The sequence below is a fragment of the Protopterus annectens genome, chromosome 10.part0 (assembly GCF_019279795.1).
Source record: "Protopterus annectens isolate FY-2018-M chromosome 10.part0, PAN1.0, whole genome shotgun sequence".
NCBI lineage: Eukaryota > Metazoa > Chordata > Ceratodontiformes > Protopteridae > Protopterus > Protopterus annectens.
In genome coordinates, this window is record NC_056744.1 from 1,354,786,162 (window position 1) to 1,354,813,009 (window position 26,848).

General features: G+C 38.6%; 1 protein-coding gene across 1 annotated transcript in view; it reads right to left on the minus strand.

Moving 5' to 3' along the window:
• The window catches only part of LOC122813593 (pancreatic alpha-amylase-like), a 32,280-nt gene extending 22,921 nt beyond the window's left edge, over positions 1–9,359 (minus strand). Inside the window, exons 1-2 of the mRNA XM_044086004.1 lie at positions 9,192–9,359; positions 7,159–7,305 (exon numbers count right to left, since the gene is read on the minus strand). Coding sequence (XP_043941939.1) covers positions 7,159–7,305; positions 9,192–9,359 — 315 coding nt within the window. The remainder of the gene's footprint in view (positions 1–7,158; positions 7,306–9,191) is intronic.
• Positions 9,360–26,848: the final 17,489 nt, after the last annotated feature.

The window sequence follows — 26,848 nt, forward strand, 5'->3', positions numbered from 1 at the left end:
TCCCTTGCTAGTTTCATTTCAAAAGTACAGATAATTGATTTGTTTACAATAGTGGCAAATATATTGTCTCCCAACTTTTTACCATACTATATTAGATGACATGTTGTCTTTTTATAAGTTTGCTTGATTTTATTTCAGCTTATAGGTTCATAGGTGTTTACTAGGCTAATGACTACAAGGGCCTTTTTAAACCCAGCCATGCATCCCAAATCTCTGACAAGTTCTGATACACTTGATAAGTTGAAGCATGGGCCTGAGAGATGAACCATTTACAGGTTACCTATGTCCATTAGAGACATAGGTGCCAAGCCATGGATGAATTTCCAGTTTCCCATCCAATTGTCCAAGTTGCACTTGAACTGAGTTGTGGAGGAACTCTGCTTCACATGGATGGGGAGCCTGTTCCATAGACAGGGTAGTCTCTGGGATACATACTTATCTCTCCAGCAGGTGCTATTTATATCACAGACAAGGTTTAAGTCTTTCAAATGGGTAATTCCAGTGCTGTTTGTTTTGTGGATATGCAGGAGGTCCATCAGAGTGGGCTCTGACAATGCCTTGTATGTCAGGCATAGCTCTCCCCTCAAAAGCCTGTAGGAGATAGAATACAGGGATAGGGCCTTGATGCGGTCTGCATAGGACATTTTACTTATGCCCTGTATTCTTTTAGTGAGGAACTTCTGTGGACATTCCAGTTGTTGGATATGCCTGCTTAGGTACATACCAAAGGAGGCATTGTACTCAATGATAGGTCTGATGAATGATGAATACAGTGGAACAATGACTTCCTTGGACTCAGATGCCATACCTTTGTTTATAAGTTGTGCAGCATAGAATGGTTTCAACAGTACTGTAAACACATGATGGAGAAGGCTAGATTGCTATCTATGTGTGTCCTTAAGTCCCTGACTACTGGGTAAACTATAAGGGGTGTCTTGTCAATATGATAGTTACTAGGGATGGATGACTTCCCAAAGGATACTATTATGCATTTCTTGGCATTTAGGTTTAGTCCATGGCTCTGACACCAGTTGTTTGTCTGTGTCAGCCCCTCCTGGAGAACATTTGTGTCAGTGTGAGATTCAGTGACAGCTCCTAATTTGCAATCATCTGCAAATTTAGTCAGCCAGAGACCACTGACATTGGCCTTGCTTCTGACAAGTAAATGCCAAAAAGGAGCAGTCTAAGGACTGATCCCTGAGGGACTCCACTTGTGAGTGTTCTCTTTGTAGAGGTGGACTCCCCAATTTTAACTTCCTGGGTCCTGTTTGTGAGCTAGTTGGCTATCCACCTGGTGACATACAGGTTTGTACGTAACCTCTTGAGTTTGGCAAATGCCCAATGGGTTACTGTGTCAAATGCCTTGGCCAAGTTAATGTAGGCAGTGTGAACAATTTTGCCCTTATCCATTACTTTGGTGACCCTTTCAAAGAAGTCCACTAGGTTGAGTAGGCTTGATCTGCCCTTGACAAAACCAAACTCGGTTGGGTCCAGTGTCTGGAGGTTTACTATATCTCTATTGATCATCTCCATGATAATTCTTTCCATGGCTTTACATATAGGACTAGTGAGAGTTATGAGTCTGTAGTTTCCAGGGTCTGTAGATGGCCCACCTTTATGCAGAGGGATGACTATTGCCTTTCTCCATTCATGAGGCACGAAGCCTGTTTGGAGGCTACAGATAAATAGTAATTTCAGAAGTCATCCTGGGATATTGTCTGGGTCCATTGATGCAATGTTTTTGGTGTTAGAGAGAATATTAAGGATCTGTTCCCTAGTTATATTAGGGGAGTTATATTTCATGATATTTCCTGAGGGAAGGTTGAGGGGGTGAGAGGGGTAAAGTTGGAGCTGAATTTTTCAGACAGGAGTTTTACTATATCTTCTGGTTCAGTATAGGTGGCATTTACAATGAGCTCTGCACACAGTTGTGTATTGCCTTTGAGGTTGTGGACATAGCTAAAGAATGCTTTGTGGTTGTCCTTGGCCTGGGAGGCCAAACTTACCTCAAATTTGGCTTTGGTAGACTTTATTTGTCCTCTGATTTATTTGTTTAGTTTGATCATCATCATCGTCAGCCCCCTGTTTCCCAGTTTTTCTACATGGGGTCGGGGTATTGTGTTAACTGTCACCAACTCTCTCGATTTAGTGCCACACTCCTGCCTTCTTCAACACTCATACCTGACTGTTGCAGATCTTGTTTCACACAATCCATCCACCTCTTTGCTGGACATCCTTGTTTCCTCTTACCTTCTTCCTGTCTGTCCCAAATATTCCTCACAAGATGGTCTTGTGCTTTTCTGCATGTATCCAAACCACTATAATCTGTTCTCTTTGATCTTTTCTGCAGTTGGAGCTACTTTGGCTTTCTTTGACTGTCCCACAGTGTGCATTCTACTACCCTTGTCAAGCAATTCATTTCCATCACCTCTAGCTTCTTCAACTGTTCTCCCTTTACTGCCCAGATTTCTGCACCATACAGTAGTACTGGTCGCAGCACTGTCTTGTACACCTTACTTTTCAGCTTCTTTGGCATTCTTCTGTCATAGACTAAACCTGACACTCTATGCCAGTTGGCTGCAGCCCCTCTGATTCTAGCTTTGACCTCTTCATTCAGACTTCCCTTCTCCTCAACCACCCCTCCAAGATACTTGAAGCTGTTTACCTGCTCCACTATCTTCCTTTCTATCTCTATTCTCAGCTTCTTCTGATTTCTCCAATTTGCTGCCATTATGACCATCTTAGCTGTACTTAGTTTCATCCCATGTGCCTTCAGTTTTCCATTCCATTCTCCTATCCTTTACTGAAGTTCTAGCTCAGAGTCTGCCTGTAATGCCACATCATCCATGGGACTTCAAACCACAGCAGTACTTCCCAGAGCAGCTTTCTTGCGACTTTGTCATATGCTTTCTCCAAGTCTAGGAATGCCCAGTTGGACTCTCTCCTCATCTCTAGCGTCTTCTCAAGTATCTGTCTCACTGCAAACATTGGGTCAATTGTGCTGCATCCTGATCTGAATCCAAACTGCTCATCTCTCATCTTACATTCTACTACTCTGTGTATCTGTTTATCAATCACCCTCTCCAGAACTTTCATGCAATGTGATAGAAGTTTGATGCCTCTGTACTGCCCACAATTGTGGATGTCCCCTTTGTTTTTGTACACTGGCATGAGTATGCTTATTCAACAGTCATCTGGGATACACCTTTCTCTCCACACTGCTATGAGTACCGTCAGGAGCCATTTCTCCCCTATCTCACACAGCATCTTTATCATATCTGCTGTGGCCTCATCTGCGCCTGTTGCTTTTCCTGACTTCATTTTCCTTACAGCTGTTCTTACTTCTTCTAGGGTGGGCTCCTCTATTCTCTCATTGTAGGCTGCTTCTGGGGCAGTACAGCTTCTGTGGGGTTTTCTTCATTTAGAAGCTGCTGGAAATACTCCTTCCATTTGCCTTTGATGCCCTGTGGGCTGGTGAGCAGGTTGTTGCTGGCATCCCTTATGAAGGGTGTCTGACTATCTTCTTTATGTTTTTGTCTTTGCCTTGCAACCTGATATAATTTTTTGTGCCACTTATTGAGTCACTTTCCAGAAGTTGGTAGAGTGTCTCTAATGCCCAATTCTTGGCTATAGTAACTTCATTTTTAGCTTTTTTCTTAGCCAACTAGTAGTCCTTCCTAGCCTGGTCAATCTTTTCTATCTCCCACTTCTTCCTGCACTTCTTTTTGTTTTGTTGACTTCCTGCTCTTCTGCATTCTACCACCAGCTTTCCTTAGGCACCTTATTTCCATACCTGGCTTGGCCACATATCTCTTTTGTAGTTATAACACATGCTGTTTTTAGGTGCTGCCATTCTTGTTCACCTCCACCTATTTCCTCCTCTTCTTAGGGTGCTAGAGCCCTGAGTAATTCCTTGAACTGTTGTACTTTCTCTTCAGTCAACCTCCAGGTCTTCAGCCTGGTCTCTGTTAACCTTAGACTCTTCTCTGACCACTGCTTGCAGCTGATTGTGGCAACTAGTGGTTTATGCTGTGGGCTGACTGTTTCACTGGGGTTGACTTTACAATCATGGATTCTACCCCAGTGCCTTTTACTTACTAGGAAGAAGTCTACCTGAGTTGCATGTTGGCTACTCTTGTATGTGATCTTGTGACTGTCTCTCTTTCTGAACCATGTGTTGGCTACTATCAAGCCATTTGCCAGACAGAATCCCAGAATGGCTTCTCCTTCTTTATTCCTGTAGCCCCACCCATGTGGACCCAGGCAGTCCTTATATGCTGTTCTCTCTGTGTCAATATGTGCATTCAAGTCACTCATTATCAATACCAGTTTATGTTGTCCTGCTTTATCTAATAGGTCCTGCAACTGCTGTCTGAATGCACTCTTTTCCTCAATATCTCAGCCCTGCTGTGGGGCATAGGCTGAGATTATGAATACTGCCCTATCATTTCACTGGAGTCTGATTGTCATGAATCTGTCATTAATTCTGATGATATCCCTCACTGCCTTCTGAAGGCTCTCTCTCTCACAACAATTCCTATATCATTTCTAGCCTGTCACCCTCCTGAGTAGTAGAGTCTGGATCCCAAGCTAAGTGGCTTTACTGCACTGCCCTTCCATCTCATCTCTTGGATACACAGGATGGCCATCCTCCTCCGTATCATCATAGTTTAGTTTGATAAGATTGCTTTTATCCTGCTGGGTGCTGCACCTCCTAATTTTTGCCATGATTTTCTTCCTCCTGTTATGTAGCCTATTCATTTTGTGATTCCTTCAGGGTGGTTTGTTTTTTTAGTTAGTTCTGTACTTCTTCCTACTCGGTACAGCTGCCTCTATGCAGCTATTAACATGCTTGTACAGGGTTTCTGTGAATAGTTCTGCATAGGCAGCAGTGTTCTGAGGGTTTATGGGAACTTGAAATGTTGCCAGGTTCTCAATTAATAGCAGGAGGTTAGCCTTAGAATGGTTCCTGAATATTCCAGGTTTAGCTGGGGGGGTCCAGGTTTTATTTTTACTTCAAAGATGACCATTTTGTGGTCTGAGCTTACCAGAGAAAGGCATTAGAATAGGGGCTGTGTAACAGTCTCCCATATTAGTGAGGAACAGATCCAGTATGGTTGCACCCCTAGTCAGTGTATTGACTATCTGATCCAGGAAGTTTGTGTTTACAAAATCTAGGAATCTCTGTGCATGTACGTTTGGTGTCCTAGAGGATTCCCAGTTAATACAGGGGTAATTAAAGTCACCCATGAATATGGTATTGGGTTAGATAGTTTTTTAATAAGTTTAAATACATGGAATGGATTTTCTGGGTCACAGAGGGGGACCTATAGCTTGCAAGGAAGTGCTAATGGATTTTTACCTATGGTGATTTGAACATGGAGCAGCTCAAGTGCATTGCCCTGTTTGACCAGCCTTGAAGTATATTTATTTTTGATGTAAATAGAGACACCTCCACCTTTAGTCCCTTGTCCTTAATATTTTATATTTTAAGATTTATAAATGTTGTAGCTGTAGTCTGATATAAATATTGATGTTTATATCAAGTTTTTCAGTTTATTATCTATCAATGTTTATGAACATGAATTTTCTTTACCTAGTATGGAGTTAGTATCTCACCTGATGAATAGAGACAGAAATACAAATTGAATTTGATACTTAAAATCCAGTATCAGCTGAAAGTTAAAAGTAAAAGTTCATATTTGCTAAGTATTAAAGAGTACCTTATTACCACACTGCAACTCAAAGGAAATCACCATTCTATGAGCACATTTGTTATCTTGAGATGATGTTTGCATGAGAATTCCATGTTCATTCAGTTAGAACTAAATTCTGTCCAAGTTGAAATGTATACTGAGTTGATTTTTGATCATAAGAATGAAACTAACTGTGCTAGAATCATAATTTCTTCATTTTAAAATAACAAAACCTGACAGTGATAAGTCTATTCCTCTATGAAGGAGAAATCAGAGAGAGAGAGAGAGAGAGAGATTAGGACGGATGACTACTATAAGTTGCTGTCAAGTTACCTTCTCAATATACTAATATAATCATACATTAAAGGTGGTGATAAATGTTATATTTTAAGAGAAATAAAATGTGAAACTTCAAGAAAGACTGAGAACTGTCAATGTCAGATGTGCTGAATGGCAGTACAAAAAGATCACTTTCAGCTGCAGCAAACTTCGCAAATTCATTGACATATTAAGGACTTGTGCTTCAGACATATGATAAGAATCTTCATCAGAGGTATTTTTTAATGAATAAAACAATAGTTTTACTGTCTCACATGGCTAGAATATTTAGGAAGATATTATACAAACAAGTTGGAGGAATAAATCAACAATTAACAATTACATCCACAATAGAATATGGGTGATGAGTATACAGTGAGTGTCACTTGTCACTATATAGTGGGTACAAATGTGCATGTGATAATGTCAATTAGGGTTGTCACATTTGGAAGAGGCAAAAACCTGACAAAAGCCCCACCCTTTGCTCCACCCATTGCCCCACCCATCTCAATATGCATTGCTTTTCTTATGAGTAGCAGTTTTGAAGAAACAATAAATAATATGCTAAATGCGACAGATAAATGAATGCTTTAACATGCTTCACATGATAAAATACCTTTGTAATAGTGCTTAGGCTACTGGTTTGTTCATTGAAATGATTTGGTGAGATATGAATGGGGTATAAAATTATACTGCGGGAACGAGGAAAGGAAGAGTTTTTGTACGTTGTTTCCTGCCGTAAGTAAGTTGCAGTTTTCTTGTATCCAGGTTTTATTTATATGTACAATATTATTTGTACTGAAGATAAAAAGCATAAGCAATACAGTCGATACATTTTTAACTGAAGGACAGATCCACTGTTTCACATGTATATGAAAGACTGCTTAGACTTTTCATGTTTTCCGTGTACGATGCAGCCTGCAGACTAATTCTTTTGATTAGTCTGCCTGCTAATGGCCATGTCTCCCCTGATACTAGTTAAAATAAAAGAGAATGAGGAAACAGGCATGGAAGTTGTCAAAGAGACAAAGGGAATGTCAAGTCTATAGCACATCAAATGAACCGAAAGGTTGTTAAAGAAAAATACATGCTTCCATGGAGTACTTATTATAAAAACATAAAAAAAAAATTAAAAAGTACTTACTCCCACGTCATTGCATCGTGCAACCATATCTTGGAACTCTTGTTCATTTCCTGATCTGGTACATATTTTGTAGCTGATTGGTTGATATCTTTCCCACCACGGTCTCCAGGGGTCATAATAGACAGCATTTTCATTAGGAGGAGACACCTGTAATTAAAAAAGATGAAGTTATTAGACATCTTTAAATATGTAGTCAACTAAAAGAAAGAATAGTGCCCAAATCTCAACAAATAATCCAAAAGAGAGCACCAGGATAGCCGTTTCCACCAACACAGTTTATTGAACCATAAATCACGTCACCAGCCACAAAAACACATTAACGCTGACACAGACTAATACGTTTTCATCAATAGTACCAGAGACTTCATCAGCTGTCTTTTGGATTATATCTTAAAATATGTATTTATTTATTAATTTTGTTCATTTGCAGCATTGATGTTTAGTCACTTATCTGAAAACTGGCAGGAATAAATGTAGTTGATGCCTCAATAACTTGGCACTAGTTTTCTTTAGAGAGGCACTGCCCATACTCCCTAGTAATGGACTTTGAGGTCTGCCCACTTCAATGTCCTTTATACTTCAGTTGTAACACAAGAGAGTTGTTGTTGTTGTTGTGTCTTTTGGCTTTTCCCGATTAGGGGTCGCCACAGCGGAACTCCGATCCGCTAATGATTGGCAGTAGATTTTTACATGCCGAGTTGCCGGCCCTGACGCACAACCTTCAATGAAGGTACTCCCATTCATGCATGTCTACACACAGAAGACACTCTTGCTAAGAATTGAACAGGACAACGTCTTATTGTGAGGCGACAACGCTACCTCAGCACCATCACCGCAGTATGTAACACAAGAGAGTGGGGATAATTTAACACAAGAGAGTGGGGAGTGGGGACAATTTAATCTTACTTATGTATGATTGATTTGCTAAACAAATATACAAATACACAAAATGAACCTACTGCAAACTTCCTAGCCACGGTTATCAGTATAAAACAGAATACTAGAAAAAGTACTTATATAAACAAGGGCAGAGTTTAAATAATGCAGTAATTAAAATGAACTGCTGACTGTGTATAAACGTATATGTCCAGAAATGCATTTCCTTACCTGACAACCATTTTTTATCAGCTTGCAGCTAGGATTCGGCTTCTTTTCAGTGAAAGAAGCTGGTAATTTTGCTTCAGATTATAGTCTGATTTTAGTCCACAAGTAAAACATGGAAGGACTAGTGTACTTCTTTTAGTTGGAAAACATTTTCTAGCTAAGAGAACAGAGGCAGAGATGGTTTTGCTGGTGTTGAGAAAGACATTTTCAGTATGAGCCAGCTGCAATGCCTGCCAAATGTATGTAGGCCTGTTCAGATTACACCACTTTATTCAGACCAGATCTGTACTTTTGAACACATCCTGGGCAAATGCGATTGCAGCCCAGTACAGAAACTACATAACAAACAATTGTTCATTGCCAAGCTATTGTAACTATTCAGATGTAGATTTTAACTGGTAAAGATATTAAATAGCTTATCAGAACAAGAGTTTATTAGTTGTCATATTTCAGCCAATACCTGTGCTTCAAAACAGTATTTGGGTATAATTTGAGGCTTTATGTACATTCTCAGAGTTTATGTGACTTTGCCCTTTACACTCTACAACTTATCTTTAATGTCACCACATCTAAAAGAAAATAACATTCATTTTCAGTCACTGTAGATTAGAAAAGCTATCTTTGCCATAATGTAGTATTTCCAAGAATACTGATTACAAATAAACTGTTTTTAAATTAGCTAGTGAGTGAATGGTATTACTGCTAACAATGAGAAATATGAAACCTGGGTAACATGATTACTTAATGCATTTTATCATATAATTATTGACACACAGAACTTAGTTATAGAGCCATAGCTGTAATGTCAGGAAAGTGCATGGTTGCTGCAGTTTTATCATCAATCTTTCATTGTTCAATAAATTTGCTACAGGTTAAAATTGTCTCTGTTATATATTAAAGGTTACATAATAAAGAAGTTTTATTTATACCTGTAGACCTGCAAATCCATTGGGACCTAAGTAGCGTTCACATTCTGCAGCAATGTCAGCCCAGCGCCACTCAAACAAATGAACAATTGCTGTCCTACCAGACTGAACATTTGGATCAAACTGTGCCCAGCAAGCACCAAGAAGTGTGAGCAGAATAAGGGTCCTCATCTTTACTCCAGAGTAAGGGTGCTGTAGCCTTCCTATCCTTTTATACAAGTATACAAGGTCAGTTATGTTATATCTGCTATACCTCTGTGAACAAATCAGGTTATTAATAATGCTGCTTTCAAACAAACTACACCGAGTTTGATACAGTGATCCAGGTGTTCATTTTCAGATGTTATTTTGGGATATCTACTGGCAGTAATACCTGAGTTTAGGAGATGCAAGCACTGTGTAAGCATTTCCAGATATGAAAGAGATATTGTTATTTACAAGCTGTGTAAATGCTGCACTATGAGGAAAAGTGAATACATATATACAACCTGCATATTTTGTGTGTGTGTGTGTGTGTGTGTGTGTGTGTGTGTGTGTGTGTGTGTGTGTGTGTGTGTATGTGTGTGTGTATAGCAGAAGACATGCAAGGGCTTGCGAAATACAGAAAGATTTTATAATTCCATTCCATTTCAGACTACCGACACAGCACATTACAAAATACAGTCAGCAAAGAAAAGAAACTCACTGAAGGAAAGGTTGCTCTACAAAGTGATGGATACAGTCACTCTTACAGAACAGCAGAAATGGAATCCACTTTTATCACATCAAACATGCAATTATTCCAGGAAACAAATTCAGATTCCCATGAAACATTCTGACTGTTGATTTTGTTGATTTTGTTTGTCTATCTCATGTAATACTTTGTAGTACTGGAGTTCTTTCCTCATACCAAACTGGTAAGTGCATTTGTCACTAAACTGAGGCACTTTCAGCCACAACTCAGAATATGTTCTGGTTTGCATTATTCTCTGGTTGGTTCTAATGGTTGTTGCACTGCAGGACAAAATTAGTGCATAGTACAAACTGGTAACAGAATGACTTCAACAGAAATGAATGCACAGTTTTAATGAGTGTATATTGCAAGATCAAACCTTTAGTTAATTGAATAACTAAAGATCGATCTTGTAATATCGAAACCTAAAAATGTCAAATGGATGGTTTAACCTAGGGGAAACACTTCCCTTGGCCGCATTAAAAATTAAATCCCAATTCAAGTGGGGGCTTCGCCCACCACACCTCCCGACACCCCCTAACTAAATATACCAACTCTGAGATTGCTGCAAATTGGAGAAAAGGGCATAATCCACATAATGGCCAAGGGAAGTGTTTCCTTATGTTAAATCATCCGTTCAACAATTTTAGGTTTCAATATTATAAGATCGATCTTTAGTTATTCGATTAACTAAAGTTTCGATCTAGTAATATAGACCCATTTTAACAGTGTAATGAAAGCTAGAGCTTTCATGTTCACAGAACCTGTGATTAAATAGCCAGTAATGAGACAGAAGGAGAGGTAATGGAGATTAGTAGCATTTCTTGAATAAATGAGTAAAAACTGTTTACTTATTAATGTCTATTACAAGAACAATGATCCAGACATATGCCATTCCTTTGTTATTAGCACTAACATAAAGGGAAGAATGTCCATATCAGAGGTAATTGTCATAGGTTCCTAACAGCCACAAGCCATATGAGCCTCCTGTCCCTCGATGACAACTGAGGCCCATACGAGCCTCATGCCCCTTGATGACAACTGAGGCCCATGAACCTCCTGCCCCTCGATGACAACTGAGACCAATGCATTTTTTTTCTCATTCAGTTTATATAAGCAGTTTTACATGTAAGTGGACATCTTGACCAAGGGGGTAATCACTGAAGTAGCCTTCAGGAGAATGTCACTGTTTTTGCAGTACTTTGAAGCCTTAGCCCTACCTTGCATGCCCAGAAATATGTTCAGGATTCAGTATTTTGCATCAATGAGGACATGTGTCCTGCTTCCAAGAGTCATGTAACCTCTCAGAACAGCTCTGACACCTTCAGATCAGCACTCCCATGAAGTTTCCAGTCTCCACTGAAGACTCATCCATGGGAACATGTGTCTCAGTAGATACCCCCCACCTGCACCCTGAGGAGAGGACAGCCAACAAGGACACATCACTCCTGTCCACTGCTATGCCAACTCCAGCACACATATGAACCACTAATCACACTCAGGTCATCTGGGTAATAGCTCTTTATCCCTCTGTGCCAAAATATTATTTTCTTTGTTACTACAAAGTTACATACCTGCACAGGTGCAGGACTTTGAGGGTACTGTGTTGACTCACTCCCATATATGTATTTTTTTTTCTAATTAGATAAAATGTTACATAGGGAACTGACATCCCAAGCAGCTATCACACTTTGCTGGTACTGTGTTTCTTTTACTTTTGTTTGCCTGTATGCATCCCAGGCCATTGTCAAGGCTGCCAGGAGACTGTAACTGTTGTTCTGTCAGTCCACATGAAAAAAAATATGCATATATCTTTGTTTTTCTGTATATGGTCTGTTACCAGCTTTTCTTTCATTGTTTTTGTTGTAATGTACATAACTGAGATAGTACCAGTATAAGTAATCACAAATCAGAAGAATAATCTACATGTTGGATGTTACATGATCCTCTCTTCTTCACCTGAACCTGCCATGATAGTGAATGGCATGCACACTTGCAGACTGGCTTATGTGTGTCTTTACTGAAGTACAATTATAGACATCCAGGTTGTAAAGAAACAACCTAAATCTGCATGGCACCAGAGCCGGATTGAGTAGGGTTTGTGGTTTTACTTTTTGTCTCCTAATTGAAAGACACACATAGTACTCCACTCAAATGGCAGTAGGGTATAAACATGCTGTTGTAAACATATGTAAAACTTGAGAAAAAAACTAACACAACTCCAAAAAGTTTACTATTAGATCCACAGGTGAAATTATAAAATTAAAACAACTATACACTGCCAACAACTAATTGAAAAAATAAACAATTCCACCAAAATAGAATGGAAACCCAGCAGCAAAAAGAAATCTGATGGCAAAATGTCAAGTGAGCAACAAAATGACAAGCAAGCCAAACAAACCAACAAAAAGGCATCACAAATAAACAATGCAGAAACAAAGTTTCTCAAACAAATAAGCCACTTCACTTTTAAGTTACAGAGGTAAACTTCTGGAATATTCAGCAAAACAATTTCATCTAGCATTATGCTTTCATTTGTCACAGTAAATTTGTCATGGTATCCATTCTAACATTCACTCCACTGATAACCATGGTACTTTAAAGAGTTTAGGCAGAAAACTTGAGCAATTGTTCTTTTCAGTGTTGTATCTAGCACTGGAAAAATGTAAGATGGAGTGATAAGCCATGCTTTTTCATTTTAGTGATGATAATGTCATGCATTATTATTAATACATTTCATCTTACTAAAGAGCAGTATTCTGATATATTTACTGTTAAAAAGGGATTGAATCAATACTGTGATCTTATAATGAATCTTCCAGTTAGCACAAGGGATTAAGGCTATGAGTTATTAACATGTTGCTTCCTGAGATCCAGGATTTGTTTTTCTTTGCCTCCATTTGCCTACTATGTGATCATAAGCATAAAGTTAATTTGTTGTTGCAAGCCGTGGTCAGGCCATTCCTAGAGTATGATGAGCAGTTCTAGATGTCACAGAAGTACAGACAGCAGGCTGATTAAAGGAGTTTAGATAAAATCAATCAGAATGATGAATGTGGTGGAAAGAAAATGACATTACCGGAGACTAGAGGAGCTAGAACACTTTTCAACAGTCTTGTAAATGAGCCTCTGGAGATGTGATACTAATGAACGACTATACTAACATTCATTACACCTTTTACTATCCTAAATCCTCCTCCTTTTAAATAAATTATATCTGAACAAAATATGTTCTAACTTTGAATGTAAAATATATTTCACTGTGATTCAAATTGTTTTGTATCTATGTTTGGAGCTTTTCTCCCCGGGCCTCCGCTGAAAATGGACATGTATCCAGTCGGATCCTCCCGGTCAACAAATGTAAAATAAATAAAATAAATAAAATAAAATACACAAAATGAACCTACTGCAAACTTCTTAGCCACAGTTATCAGTATAAAACAGAATACTAGAAAAAGTACTTATATAAACAAGGGCAGAGTTTATATAATGCAGTAATTAAAATGAATTGCTGACTGTGTATAAAGTTATATGTCCAGAAATGCATTTCATTATCTGACAACCATTTTTTTATCAGCTTTTATCTAGGATTGGGCTTCTTTTCAATGAAAGAAGCTGGTAATTTTGCTTCGGATTATACTCTGATTTTTAGTCCACAAGTAAAACATGGAAGGGCTAGTGTACTTCTTTTAGTTGGAAAACATTTTCTAGCTAAGAGAACAGAGGTGGAGATGGTTTTACTGAAGTTTCAGTATGAGCCAATGGAAATGCCTGCCAAATGTATGTATGCCTGTTCAGATTACACCCCCTTATTCTGACAAGATCTGTACTTCTGAACACATCCTGTGCAGATGTAATTGCAGTCCAGTACAGTACAGAAACTACATAAACAGTTGTTTATTGCCAAGCAATTGTAACTATTCAGATGTAGACAGTAACTGGTAAAGATATTACATAGTTTATCAGAACAAGATTTTATTAGTTGAGTCATATTTCAGCCAATATCTATGCTTCAAAACAGTATTTGGGGATAATCTGAGGCTTTATGTACATTCTCAGAGTTTCTGTGGCTTTCCCCTTTACACACTACAACTTATCTTTAATGTTACCACATCTAAAAGAAAACAGCCTTCATTTTCACTCACTGCAGATTAGAAACGCTTTATTTGCCATAATGTAGTATTTCCAAGAATACTGCGGTGGTGGTGCTGCGGTAGCGTTGTTGCCTCACAGTTAGACGTTGCCCGTTCGATTCTCAGTTAGAGCGTCTTCTGTGTGGCGACATGCGTGAATGGGCGTTCCTTCATTGAAGGTTGTGCGTTAGGTCCGGCAAGCCAGCACGTAAAAATCTACTGCCAATCATTAGCAGACCGGAGTTCCGCTGTGGCGACCCCTAACCGGGAAAAGCCGAAAGACACAACAACAACTGATTACAAATAAACTGTTTTTAAATTAGCTAGTGAGTGAATGGTATTACTGCTAACAAGGAGAAATATGAAACCTGGGTAACATGATTACTTAATGCATTTTATCATATAATTATTGACACACAGAACTTAGTTATAGAGCCATAGCTGTAATGTCAGGAAAGTGCATGGTTGCTGCAGTTTTATCATCAATCTTTCATTGTTCAATAAATTTTCTACAGGTTAAAATTGTCTCTGTTATATATTAAAGGTTACATAATAAAGAAGTTTTATTTATACCTGTAGACCTGCAAATCCATTGGGACCTAAGTAGCGTTCACATTCTGCAGCAATGTCAGCCCAGCGCCACTCAAACAAATGAACAATTGCTGTCCTACCAGACTGAACATTTGGATCAAACTGTGCCCAGCAAGCACCAAGAAGTGTGAGCAGAATAAGGGTCCTCATCTTTGCTCCAGAGTAAGGGTGCTGTAGCCTTCCTATCCTTTTATACAAGAATACAAGGTCAGTTATGTAATATCTGCTATACCTCTGTGAACAAATCAGGTTATTAATAATGCTGCTTTCAAACAAACTACACCGAGTTTGATACAGTGATCCAGGTGTTCATTTTCAGATGTTATTTTGGGATATCTACTGGCAGTAATACCTGAGTTTAGGAGATGCAAGCACTGTGTAAGCATTTCCAGATATGAAATAGATATTGTTATTTACAAGCTGTGTAAATGCTGCACTATGAGGAAAAGTGAATACATATATACAACCTGCATATTTTGTGTGTGTGTGTGTGTGTGTGTGTGTGTGTGTGTGTGTGTGTGTGTGTGTGTGTGTGTTGTGTGTAGCACAAGACATGTGAGGGCTTGCAAAATACAGAAAGGTTTTATAATTCCAATACATTTGTAACTACTGACACAGCACATTACAGAATACAGTCACCAAATAAAGAAACCCACTGAAGGAAAGGTTACCCTACAGTGTGATAAATACAGTCTCTCTTACAGAACAGCAGAAATGGTATCCACTTTAGCATATCAAACATGCAATTATTCCAGGAAACAAATTCAGATTCCCATGAAACATTCTGACTGTTTTCATTTTGTTGATTTTGTTTGTCTATCTCATGGAATACTTTGTAGTACTGGAGTTCTTTCCTCATACCAAACTGGTAAGTGCATTTGTCACTAAACTGAGGCACTATCAGCCACAACTCAGAATATATTCTGGTTTGCATTATTCTCTGGTTGGTTCTAATGGTTGTTGCACTGCAGGACAAAATTAGTGCATAGTACAAACAGGTGACAGAATGACTTCAACAGAAATGAATGCACAGTTTTAATGAGTGTATATTGCAAGATCAAACCTTTAGTTAATTGAATAACTAAAGATCGATCTTGTAATATCGAAACCTAAAAATGTCAAACGGCCGATTTAACCTAGGGGAAACACTTCCCTTGGCCGCATTAAAAAAAAAAAATTAAATCCCAATTCAAGTGGGAGCTTCGCCCACCACACCTCCCGACACCCCCTAACTAAATATACCAACTCCAAGATCACTCCAAATTGGAGAAAAGGGCATAATCCACATAATGGCCAAGGGAAGTGTTTCCTTGGGTTAAATCGTCCGTTCAGCATTTTTAGGTTTCAATATTATAAGATCGATCTTTAGTTATTCGATTAACTAAAATTTCGATCTTGTAATATAGACCCATTTTAACAGTGTAATGAAAGCTAGAGCTTTCATGTTCACAGAACCTGTGATTAAATAGCCAGTAATGAGACAGAAGGAGAGGTAATGGAGATTAGTAACATTTCTTGAATAAATGATTAGAAATTGTTTACTTATTAATGTCTATTACAAGAACAATGATCCAGACATATGCCATTCCTTTGTTATTAACACTAACATAAAGGGGAGAATGTCCATATCAGAGGTAATTGTCATAAGTTCCTGACAGCCACAAGCCATATGAGCCTCCTGTCCCTTGATGACAACTGAGGCCCATACGAGCCTCATGCCCCTTGATGACAACTGAGGCCCATGAACTTCCTGCCACTCGATGACAACTGAGACCAATGCATTTTTTTTCTCATTCAGTTTATATAAGCAGTTTTACGTGTTAGTGGACATCTTGACCAAGGGGGTAATCACTGAAGTAGCCTTCAGGAGAATGTCACTGTTTTTGCAGTACTCTGAAGCCTTAGCCCTACCTTGCATGCTCAGAAATATGTTCAGGATTCAGTATTTTGCATCATTGAGGACATGTGTCCTGCTTCCAAGAGTCATGTAACCTCTCAGAACAGCTCTGACACCTTCAGATCAGCACTCCCATGAAGTTTCCAGTCTCCACTGAAGACTCATCCATGGGAACATGTGTCGCAGTAGGTACCCCCCACCTGCACCCTGAGGAGAGGACAGCCAACAAGGACACCTCACTCCTGTCCATTGCTATGCCAACTCCAGCACACACATGAACCACTAATCACACTCAGGTCATCTGGGTAATAGCTCTTTATCCCTCTGTGCCAAAATATTATTTTCTATGTTACTACAAAGTTACATACCTGCACAGGTGCAGGACTGTGAGGGTACTGTGTTGACTCACTCCCATATATGTATTTTTTTTTTCTAATTAGATAAAATGTTACATAGGGAACTGACATCCCAAGCAGCTATCACACTTTGCTGGTACTGTGTTTCTTTTACTTTTGTTTGCCTGTATGCATCCCAGGCCATTGTCAAGGCTGCCAGGAGACTGTAACTGTTGTTTTGTCAGTCCACATGAAAAAATGATTCTTGTGTCTGTTTTTCTGTATGTGGTCTGTTACCAGCTTTTCTTTCATTGTTTTTGTTGTAATGTACATAACTGAGATAGTACCACTTTAAATAATCACAATTTAGAAGGCTAACCTACATATTGGATACCACATGATCCTCTCTTCTTCACCTGAACCCACCATGATAGTGAATGGCATGCACACTTGCAGACCGGCTTATGTGTGTCTTTACTGAAGTACAATTATAGACATCATGGTTGTAAAGAAACAACCTAAATCTGCATGGCACCACTGCCGGATTGAGTAGGGTTTGTGGTTTTACTTTTTGTCTCCTAGTTGAAAGACACACATAGTACTCCACTCAAATGGCAGTAGGGCAAAAACATGCTGTTGTAAAAATAGGTAAAACGAGAGAAAAAACTAACACAATTCCACAAAGTTTACTATTAGATCCACAGGTGAAATTATAAAATTTAAACAGCTATACACTGCCAATAACTAATTGAAAAAATAAACAATTCCACTGAAATAGAGTGGAAACCCAGCAACAAAAGGAAATCTGATGGCCAAGTGAGCAACAAAATGACAAGCAAGCAAAACAAACCAACAAAAAGACACCACCAATAAACAGTGCAGAAATAAAGTTTCTCAAGCAAATAAGCCACTTCACTTTTAAGTTACAGAGGTAAACTTCTGGACTATTCAGCAAAACAATTTCATCTAGAATTATGCTTTAATTTGTCACAGTAAATTTGTCATGGTATCCATTCTAACATTCATTCCTCTGATAACCATGATACTTTAAAGAGTTTAGGCAGAAAACTGGAGCAATTATTCTTTTTAGTGTTGTATCCAGCACTGGAAAAATGTAAGGAGTGATAAGCCATGCTTTTTCATTTTAGTGATGATAATGTCATGCATTATTATTAATACATTTCATCTTACTAAAGAGCAGTATTCTGATATATTTACTGTTAAAAAGTGATTTAATACGTACTGTGATCTTATAATGAATCTTCCAGTTAGCACAAGGGATTAAGGCTATGAGTTATTAACATGTTGCTTCCTGAGATCCAGGATTTGTTTTTCTTTGCCTCCATTTGCTTACTATGTGATCATAAGCAAAAAGTTAATTTGTTGTTGCAAGCCGTGGTCAGGCCATTCCTAGAGTATGATGAGCAGTTCTAGATGTCACAGAAGTACAGACAGCAGGCTGATTAAAGGAGTTTAGATAAAATCAATCAGAATGATGAATGTGGTGGAAAGAAAATGACATTACCGGAGACTAGAGGAGCTAGAACACTTTTCAACAGTCTTGAAAATGAGCCTCTGGAGACGTGATACTAATGAACAAGCATATGTCAGGGAGATGTGAAAGGGACAACTTGAATGAGAAAGGCAAAGGGGGAAGGAAAGGGTGCAGTTAGCAACTTGTAGGGATTAACTACTGTTTGAATTTATAAAACTGCTCTTACGAAAAGAGAGTTGTGTAACCATGCAAAGGAAATATGCAGAGGTAATCGACAGAGGCACTGAAGAGAGGTTTAGAACAGGAGGAAAAGGGTAATAGCAAGGTTTGCAAGAAGGCAAAGTTAGAATGATGCATTTTATTTTATTTTATTGTCTCCTTCTGCTATAAAACTAATGAAATGCTTTGTAATGTAACAAAGACAGTAAACTTAGGAAAATCGTCTATCCTCAACACTATTAATATGTACTTACTGCATTTCTTATTCTGTGCATCTTCTATCAAGCCTAGAGTTTCCATTGTTCCATATGCAACTAGCTGACATTCCAAGGAACACATATATGCTCCTCAAAAAAATGAGGTTAATTGTGCAGCAAAGTTTATGTATATCAAGTCTAATATTGTGTTATTACAGAATATTATGCTCAACTTCTGAAAGACTTGCTTGGCTACAAACATCTGCATTAGAAGCTGAAGTTAAGTCAAACATGCAGTAGTGTATTTTAGTCTTCTCAAGTACAAATTTGCAGTTTTAAAATTACTGTATTTTCATTTTTTCTGTTTCCTAATTGAGTGAATCATTGAACAGTGTGTTGTGTGTCTCTCTGCTATAAGAGGGGGTGGTGTTATCACTTCTTTGTTATCTGATATTTAATAGCCTAGAGGGATTCCACTGTACTTTAAGTGCTAGCTTCAAAGTTTGAGAAATCATTTTATGCAAATCTTCTGAGAGACTTGCTTGGCTACAAACATCTGCATTAGAAGCTGAAGTTAAGTGAAACTGTACAAACTTGCAGTTTAAACATCTGCATTGCTATAAGAGGGGGTGGTGTTATCACTTCTTTATCTGATATTTAATAGCCCAGAGGGATTCCTCTGTACTTTAAGTGCTAGCCGCAAAGTTTGAGAAATCATTTTATGCTCATCTTCTGAGAGACTTGCTTGGCTACAAACATCTGCATTAGAAGCTGAAGTTAAGTGAAACTTGCAGTAGTATATTTTAGTCTTCTGTTAAGTACAAACTTGCAGTTTTAAAAGTACTGTATTTTCATTTTTTTCTGTTTCCTAATTGAGTGTTTCATTGAACAGTGTGCTGTGTGTCTGCAGTTAGTTCCCCACCCACCCTGCTTCTTCCTGTGTTGGTACTAGTGTTGGTGGCTCTGGAATTGCCCACCCTTCCTGTAAGTCTGTATTAGAACACTCCTCCTGGGTCCATCTCATTTGCTCACTTAACCGAGTACAGTGAGATCATATTCTGAGTCTAGTGTTCAGTCTACTTAATACAAAGAGAAGATTTGAGAAGGCCAACCTACTTAGATTCTTCTTTCCTCTCTACTTGCACTTGAAAAAAAAATTGCACTTTATTCATCTGCTTTTACTGTATTTGTATTTCTTCCTACTTTATTTTGCTTTTCTTAAAAGTACTCAATTTTATGGTATTAAATTCTGTGATTACGGAAGATGAATATAGATTTATGCTCATGAAATATCCAAAAATTCCCACTATTTGTGGGGTCCTGAAGATACATAAGAATCTTTGGGACCCACCTTTGAGACCAATTGTGGATGCTAAAGCCTCAAAAACATTTCCTATTGCCAGATTTATTGACAATTAATTAAAAAATACATTGAAAAATTGTGAGTGGGTTTTAAAGGATTCCTGGGACTGTCTTTGAAAGATTACTAGGGACAAGTACTGTGATGATTTATTATTGGTCACTATAGACATAAAAGATTTATTTTCCATCATCTCGCATGATGTAGGTATTGATTGGTTTTACACGTTCCTTTGTAAATATACTGATTTGATGCACAAATGCATTCTAACTATTCAGGCACTTATGGAGGCTGTTTTGGAAACAAATATCATTACATTTGAAGGGCAACTCTTCAGGCAAGAAAAAGATGTAGCAATGGGGGCAGCTTGTGCCCCCATTTTTGCAAATATTGTTTTAGCCTTTTGGGAACTAGAAATAGTATTTAAAAGTGAGTTCAAGGAGAAGTGGTCATTTTATGGACGATATTTGGACGACATCATATTCTTTTGGAATGCAGGTGAACAAGAACTGGAAAAATTCTTAGAATTTATTAATACAATTCTAACTCTCTCCTCCATTTCAAAAGTTGTCATCCAATATATCAGAAAAATTCATTAGTCAAAGGACAAGGGGTGCATCTAGCGATGATGGTTTCTGAACCCAGTGAGTTTATAAGACAACTAGGGATTCTTATGAACATGTTAATTAAAAGGGAGTACCCATCTATGTTCTTAGACCCTATATTTGATGAGATCATAAGAAAGAGAGAACAAGGATTGTTCTCTCCCGTATTAGGGAAAATAGAGGACCCATCAAACAACAACAATAACACTAAATTACAAGAGTTTAGTGAGCAAAAACATGCTATATTAAAATGTAATAATCAGTTCTATGACATAAAAAGGATTTTAATCCATAATTGGAACATTTTTAAAGTGAATAGTGAACATTTAAAACTTGTTGGGCCAGAACCTAAGGTGATTTAGAAGAAAGATCAGAATTTAAAAAACATTATAGAAATGGTTAAGATTCCTAGTACCCAGGATGATGGTATGACTAGATGTGGGTTTTGTTTACAATGTCGGGATATCAACATAGGCAATGAGTTAATTATACCACAATATGGGAAAATACATATTAATAAAAAATATACATGTAGCAGTAAAGCGGTGGTCTATGTAGCTTCCTGTGGTTCATGTACTAGTTTTTATATAGGGAAACCATCGATTCTTTAAGGACGCGCATTTACCAACATACTTACGACATCATATGAAAAATGCTTTGACTGTTCACACAGGAATGCATGAAGGACATAAATTCAAGTTCACAGTAATTGACCAAGCTACTGTGGGTGAGAGGGGGTGTCCCCTGAATGACCTCTTAGAGCTAAAAGAATTGAGATGGCAACTAAGGACTAACACTTCTGAGGCACCTGGATTAAATAGCGCCATCTCAATCAGCTCAATTTTAAGGTTAAAAGCACAATTTGTTATGAGTGTTTATGTAATTTTTATGAATTATGTACGTGCATATATTTTTGTACATTTTATCAAATCTTATAACATATATTAGGTTCATGACAATGTTCAGTCATGTATATTAGGGAGTATTCCGAATTTATTAATTGTTTAGTTTCTTTTTATTTAACAATTGATGGTTCTTAGTTACATGCAACAATAATATATATGTACTTGATGTTGTTTTTATGGTTTTTAAACAGAGATATATATATTTATATTTTTATCTTGGTACATACATGCATTTAGTATGTTAATGAAAACACACAGGTATTTTATAGTATACTATTTATTCGTCTATTCAATGTACAACAAGCATTTCAACATATGCATTGTTTTTGGCCACATGTAACTATTAATTGGCTGTAATGGTCTTTTGTATGGAAAGACATTTTATGTAACTAGTTTAGGATATGATGTAATTGAATTTGGGTGGGTATAAATACAGGTGAGGTTGTATTTGTACTTCATTCTGATGAAGTTTCGATTGAGAAATGAAAGCGCTCAATTTTATCTGGAATTTTATCTGGAAATTGAATAAAAAACCTTGTGGTGGACTTTCCTGGCTGCTATCATCTTTTTTGGCGATTTATTCTGCTGCATTTATTACTGCTTGGTAGTAGCCTGATTAAATTGTAATTGTTATTCTAAGGCTTTTGGGCTTCGTACAAGCTGTTTTATATTAAGAAGGTTTGTGGTCTGCACTGTTGTAGCAGGACAGGTAGCTAGCATCCTTCTAAGCTGGGAATTGCTGTTTGAAGGTCCAGTGTCTGCTATTCTAAAAGTGTATTACTTCTGGCTTAAGCACATGGGCTTCAGGCCAGTTATTCTACATTAAGAGGGTTTGTGGTCTGCACTCTTGTGGGATGAGAGGCTGGATTCTGCCCTTCTGAGCTGGGAATTTCTGGTCACAGGCTTATTGTGCCTGCTTGTTTGAACAGTTTCTTAATTAAATTAGTGCGCCTTGTTGCTGTAGCATAGGCCAGACTCAGCCCTGCTGAATCTAGCTTTGTTTTTATAACTTGAGCACTGATCCAGGCCATCGTTTTTTGGAGAAGGTTTCCCTACACCCTAGTAGCAGGAGTGTGCAGTTAGAACTTGTCTGATTGAAGACTGCTGGAACAGGGCTCAGTTTTGAGATTTTTTTCTGGTTAATTGGGTAACTTGTTTAAATCAGTTTGTTTGTTTTCTATTGTTTTTATATATATATATATATATATATATATATATATATATATATATATATATATAATTGCACTTTATTCGTCTGCTTTTACTGTATTTGTGTTTCTTCCTACTTTATTACTAAGGGCATTGACTACAACTCTGATCTGCGATATATAACAATAAGTATCCTTTTCTGTGCATTTAAAGTGTTTTTTTGAGTGTATCTGCTTTATTTTCTGAAAAGAATATACTTTTTCCTGCCTTTCTAAGCTAGTATAGCCCAGTTTTCAGGTTAGTGCTGAATTCAGGCCCATGTTACAAATCTCTGTGTTTGCCCATACCTTACTTGGATAGAAGGAAGATTCTCTGTTCACCTGTGAGAGAGGGGAACTTTGAGCAGCCTATCTGTCCCCGGGGGAGTGGTTTCAGCCCAGAAATTAGTAGTTTATTGGCCATTTTGGGCTAATTTATATCGCTTTCATTTCCCTGCTATAAATACTGCATTTGTCCAGTTTTGCGTGCCAGGCAGTGCCAGTTAGCTAGGCTAAAACTATTCCCAGCTCCACAAAGTCTCCTCTTCAATTTTTCCCTTGTAACTAGACAAACTTTCAACTTAAGCACTCAAGCCATTCATTTCTCAGCCCGGCACTTGCTCAAAACTTATAGCAAGCACTTGTAAACCCTAGCACTAGACCCTCCTGTACTGTACAGAAGGACAAGGCTCTCTATTCGACCTTACCAGCCATCCAGTAAAACAGTTCACTGTACCTATCCAGGCATGTCCAATGGGCACTTTCAGGTGTACTCTCCAGTTCAACTGGTGAATCTTGGAATTTTGAGGCAATGTTACAACTGCCTCATGTACACAGACAACCCTCTCATCCTACCACCAAACACTAATACATGCGAGAAATGCAATTATACATCCAAACTGGAGGCTAAGCTTTCTCAACCCAAGAATGGATCAGACAGTCAAGAGGAGAAAGAAAATACTTGCATCACACCACCAGTCTCACATAGACTCATTAAACCAGCACCGGCAAAAAACACACATAAATACATGAAAACATACTCAGAGGCTCTAAATAAAAATCTGCAAAACCAACAGAGACCTCCAAAGCAAACATTCAAGTAACCTCCACCACCCAACACGAACCATGTAACACATGCTTCACAAAACCAGTGTGCCATGCGATCACAGCCCTTAAGGCAATATAACATACCCAACATACTAGTAATAGGTGACTCTATAGTCAGGCACACTGATGTCCCACTAACTAGGCTGGACAAGGAAAATGTTACAGTTAGCTGCCTGTCAGGTGCCAGGATTTGCCACATAACACAAGCACTCAGGTCACTCCAGAACAAATACAAATATGACTCTGTCATTTTTATTTTTTTTATTTATTTTATTTTTATTTTACATTTGTTAACCGGGAAGATCCAACTGGATACATGTCCATTTTCAGCAGAAGCCCGGGGAGAAAAGCTCCAACCATGACAAAAAACTTTAAAAGCACAGAGTAAAAATACAAATTAAACTAGAACAAAATAAGTTATTCCATCATATTTGTACTGGATGTAAGAAAGATTAGCATAATAAGGAATATGTAGGATATTAGCCAGGTGCTTGGGAACTATGTTAAACAGAGAGTTAACTAGCCCGGGTTTAGACAATGGCAAGTACGTATTGAACCCAGGTGTGTTTTTAGTTTAGTTTTAAATTGACTTAAAGTGGAGAGAGAGGTGATATCCGGGGGAAGTTTGTTCCATGTTTTCCCTGCAGAGTTGGTGAGAAGGGAGTCACCAGCTGAGTTGTTAGTTTCCTGGATATAGAGGGAGGCTATACATATTTGTTTGTGGTTATTGATTTGTAATATAGTAAGGAGAAGTTCAGCATTGTTGAAGTGTGGGATAGGTTTATTGTAGGGGGAAACTACTAGGGAGGAGGAATATATAAGGGCTACTCCGCCGCCTTTTTTGAGAAAGTCATTGTCCATGTTGGTGTGAATATCCTGAACCATACCTCCCTGGACTACATGAAAAGAGAAATGGAAAAGCACTCTGATCACATAGCTCAGGCCGTTATGACCCTGACCCCGAGTAGCATCCTGCCCTCACCAAGAATGATACCACAGTATAAAGAAAAAATTCTTGATTTCAACAATTGGCTAAGTTTCTGGTGTCATTCAAAGGAAATCCAGTGTCTGTCCACCTGGGATGACATGCTCAAGAAGCCACACTGCTTTGCTAGAGATGGCTTGCACCTGTCACCCTTAGGCTTTCAAATACTGGCTAAGGCTCTTGCCACCCCCATAGTGCCTTTTTTAGGCAAGGCTCAAAAGACAAACCCACCACCATAAATAGCACAAGTAACAAAAAGCTGAGGGTAATGCTACTCAGTGCCAGAACTCTAAACCTCAAAATGCATGCACTTGAGGCCCTCCTCAGTATGGAGAAAATTGATATATGTGCAGTAACAGAAACCTGGTTTAAGGCTCCAGAGAGCACCCCAGCATTACCAGGCTACAACTCATACCATGCATTTCATCCACAGAACCCAAACTGAAATACAAAAGGCAGGGGCATATCCATATTCATCAAGGATATCCATACCTCCAGGTTAGTGGCACAGTACGATGCTTCAGAGATCATCTATGTGCAACTAACAATGGGCAAAACTGCAATTCAAATTGTAGCTTGCTACAGATCATCCACCATGTCCCAGGACCCCCATTCTGCATTTCTGGAAACACTGGGAAACATAAAGGTCCTACCAAATACCCCACTGTTGGGTGATTTCAATTACCCAAACATTAACTGGGAGAACTACTCAAGCACTAACTCCCTTGCCCAACATTTCCTAGAATTTATAAACTCAAATGCCCTAGTTTAACAGGTCAACACTCCCACCAGAGGTGACAACATATTGGACCTGGTCATCACCAACATGGGCGACTGGTGTTCCACACTGGAGGTCAACCCCTCGCTGGTTAGATCTGACCATAAACAAATCACTTTGGATATCCACATTCTGCCACCACCACCCGGGCAAGGAAACCACCATGAAAAACCTTTCAAAAGCAAACTTCATGTTACGTAAGACTGAGGTGGAAAGTTTCAAAGCCCCCATGCTGAAGGATAATGCTGTCCAAGCTGCAAAATCCTTTACTAATGCATTCTATGGGCACCTACAAGAATGCATGGATCGTGCCATCCCAAGCAAAACCAAGACTCACTCCTCCAAGAAAAGGAAACCAGTCTGGTGGACTCCTGCCATAAACAAGCTATACAATAGAAGGAGGAAACTAGTACAGAAAAGAGTGAAATCCCAAGAAGGGAAGACATCCCTGATCAGTATCAGCAAGAAAGTATGATCCCTCATAAAGTCATCCAAGGCGAGCTTTGAAAGAAAAATTGCCAAGGACTCCAAAGATAACCACAAGGCATTCTTTAGCTATGTCAAGAATCTAAGTGGCAATACTCAGAGTTAGTGCAGAATGGCAGAAAATACCCTGAACTGACCGATATTGACAACATTCTGGCAGACAGGTTCAGCCCCTCACCCCCAAAAGGGACCATAACCATACCAGAATAATGTAGAGTCCGTGAAATCACAGACAATCAGGTTAAAATAGCCCTCTCCAAAGCCAAAAACACAGCATCAATGGGACCGGACTGTGTCTCAGGCTTCGTCCTACATGAGCTCAAAGACAAACTAGCCCCTCAACTAAACACACTGTTCAAACTCAGCCTCTCCACGGGCTACATACACATAGAGTTGTGCACAGCAACGGTTATTCCGCTCCACAAAGGTGAAGCTACAACAGACCCTAGGAACTATCACTCTATAAGCCTGAGTAGCTTGGTATGCAAGGCTATGGAGCGCATCATCATGGAACTCATTAACAGAGACTTTGTGAACCTCCAAACACTGGACCCTACCCAGTTCGGCATTGTTAAGGGAGATCATGTCCCCTAAACCTGGGGGAATTCTCTGAGACAGTTACCAAGGATATAGACAATGGAAAGGTGGTACACACAGCCTACCTAGAC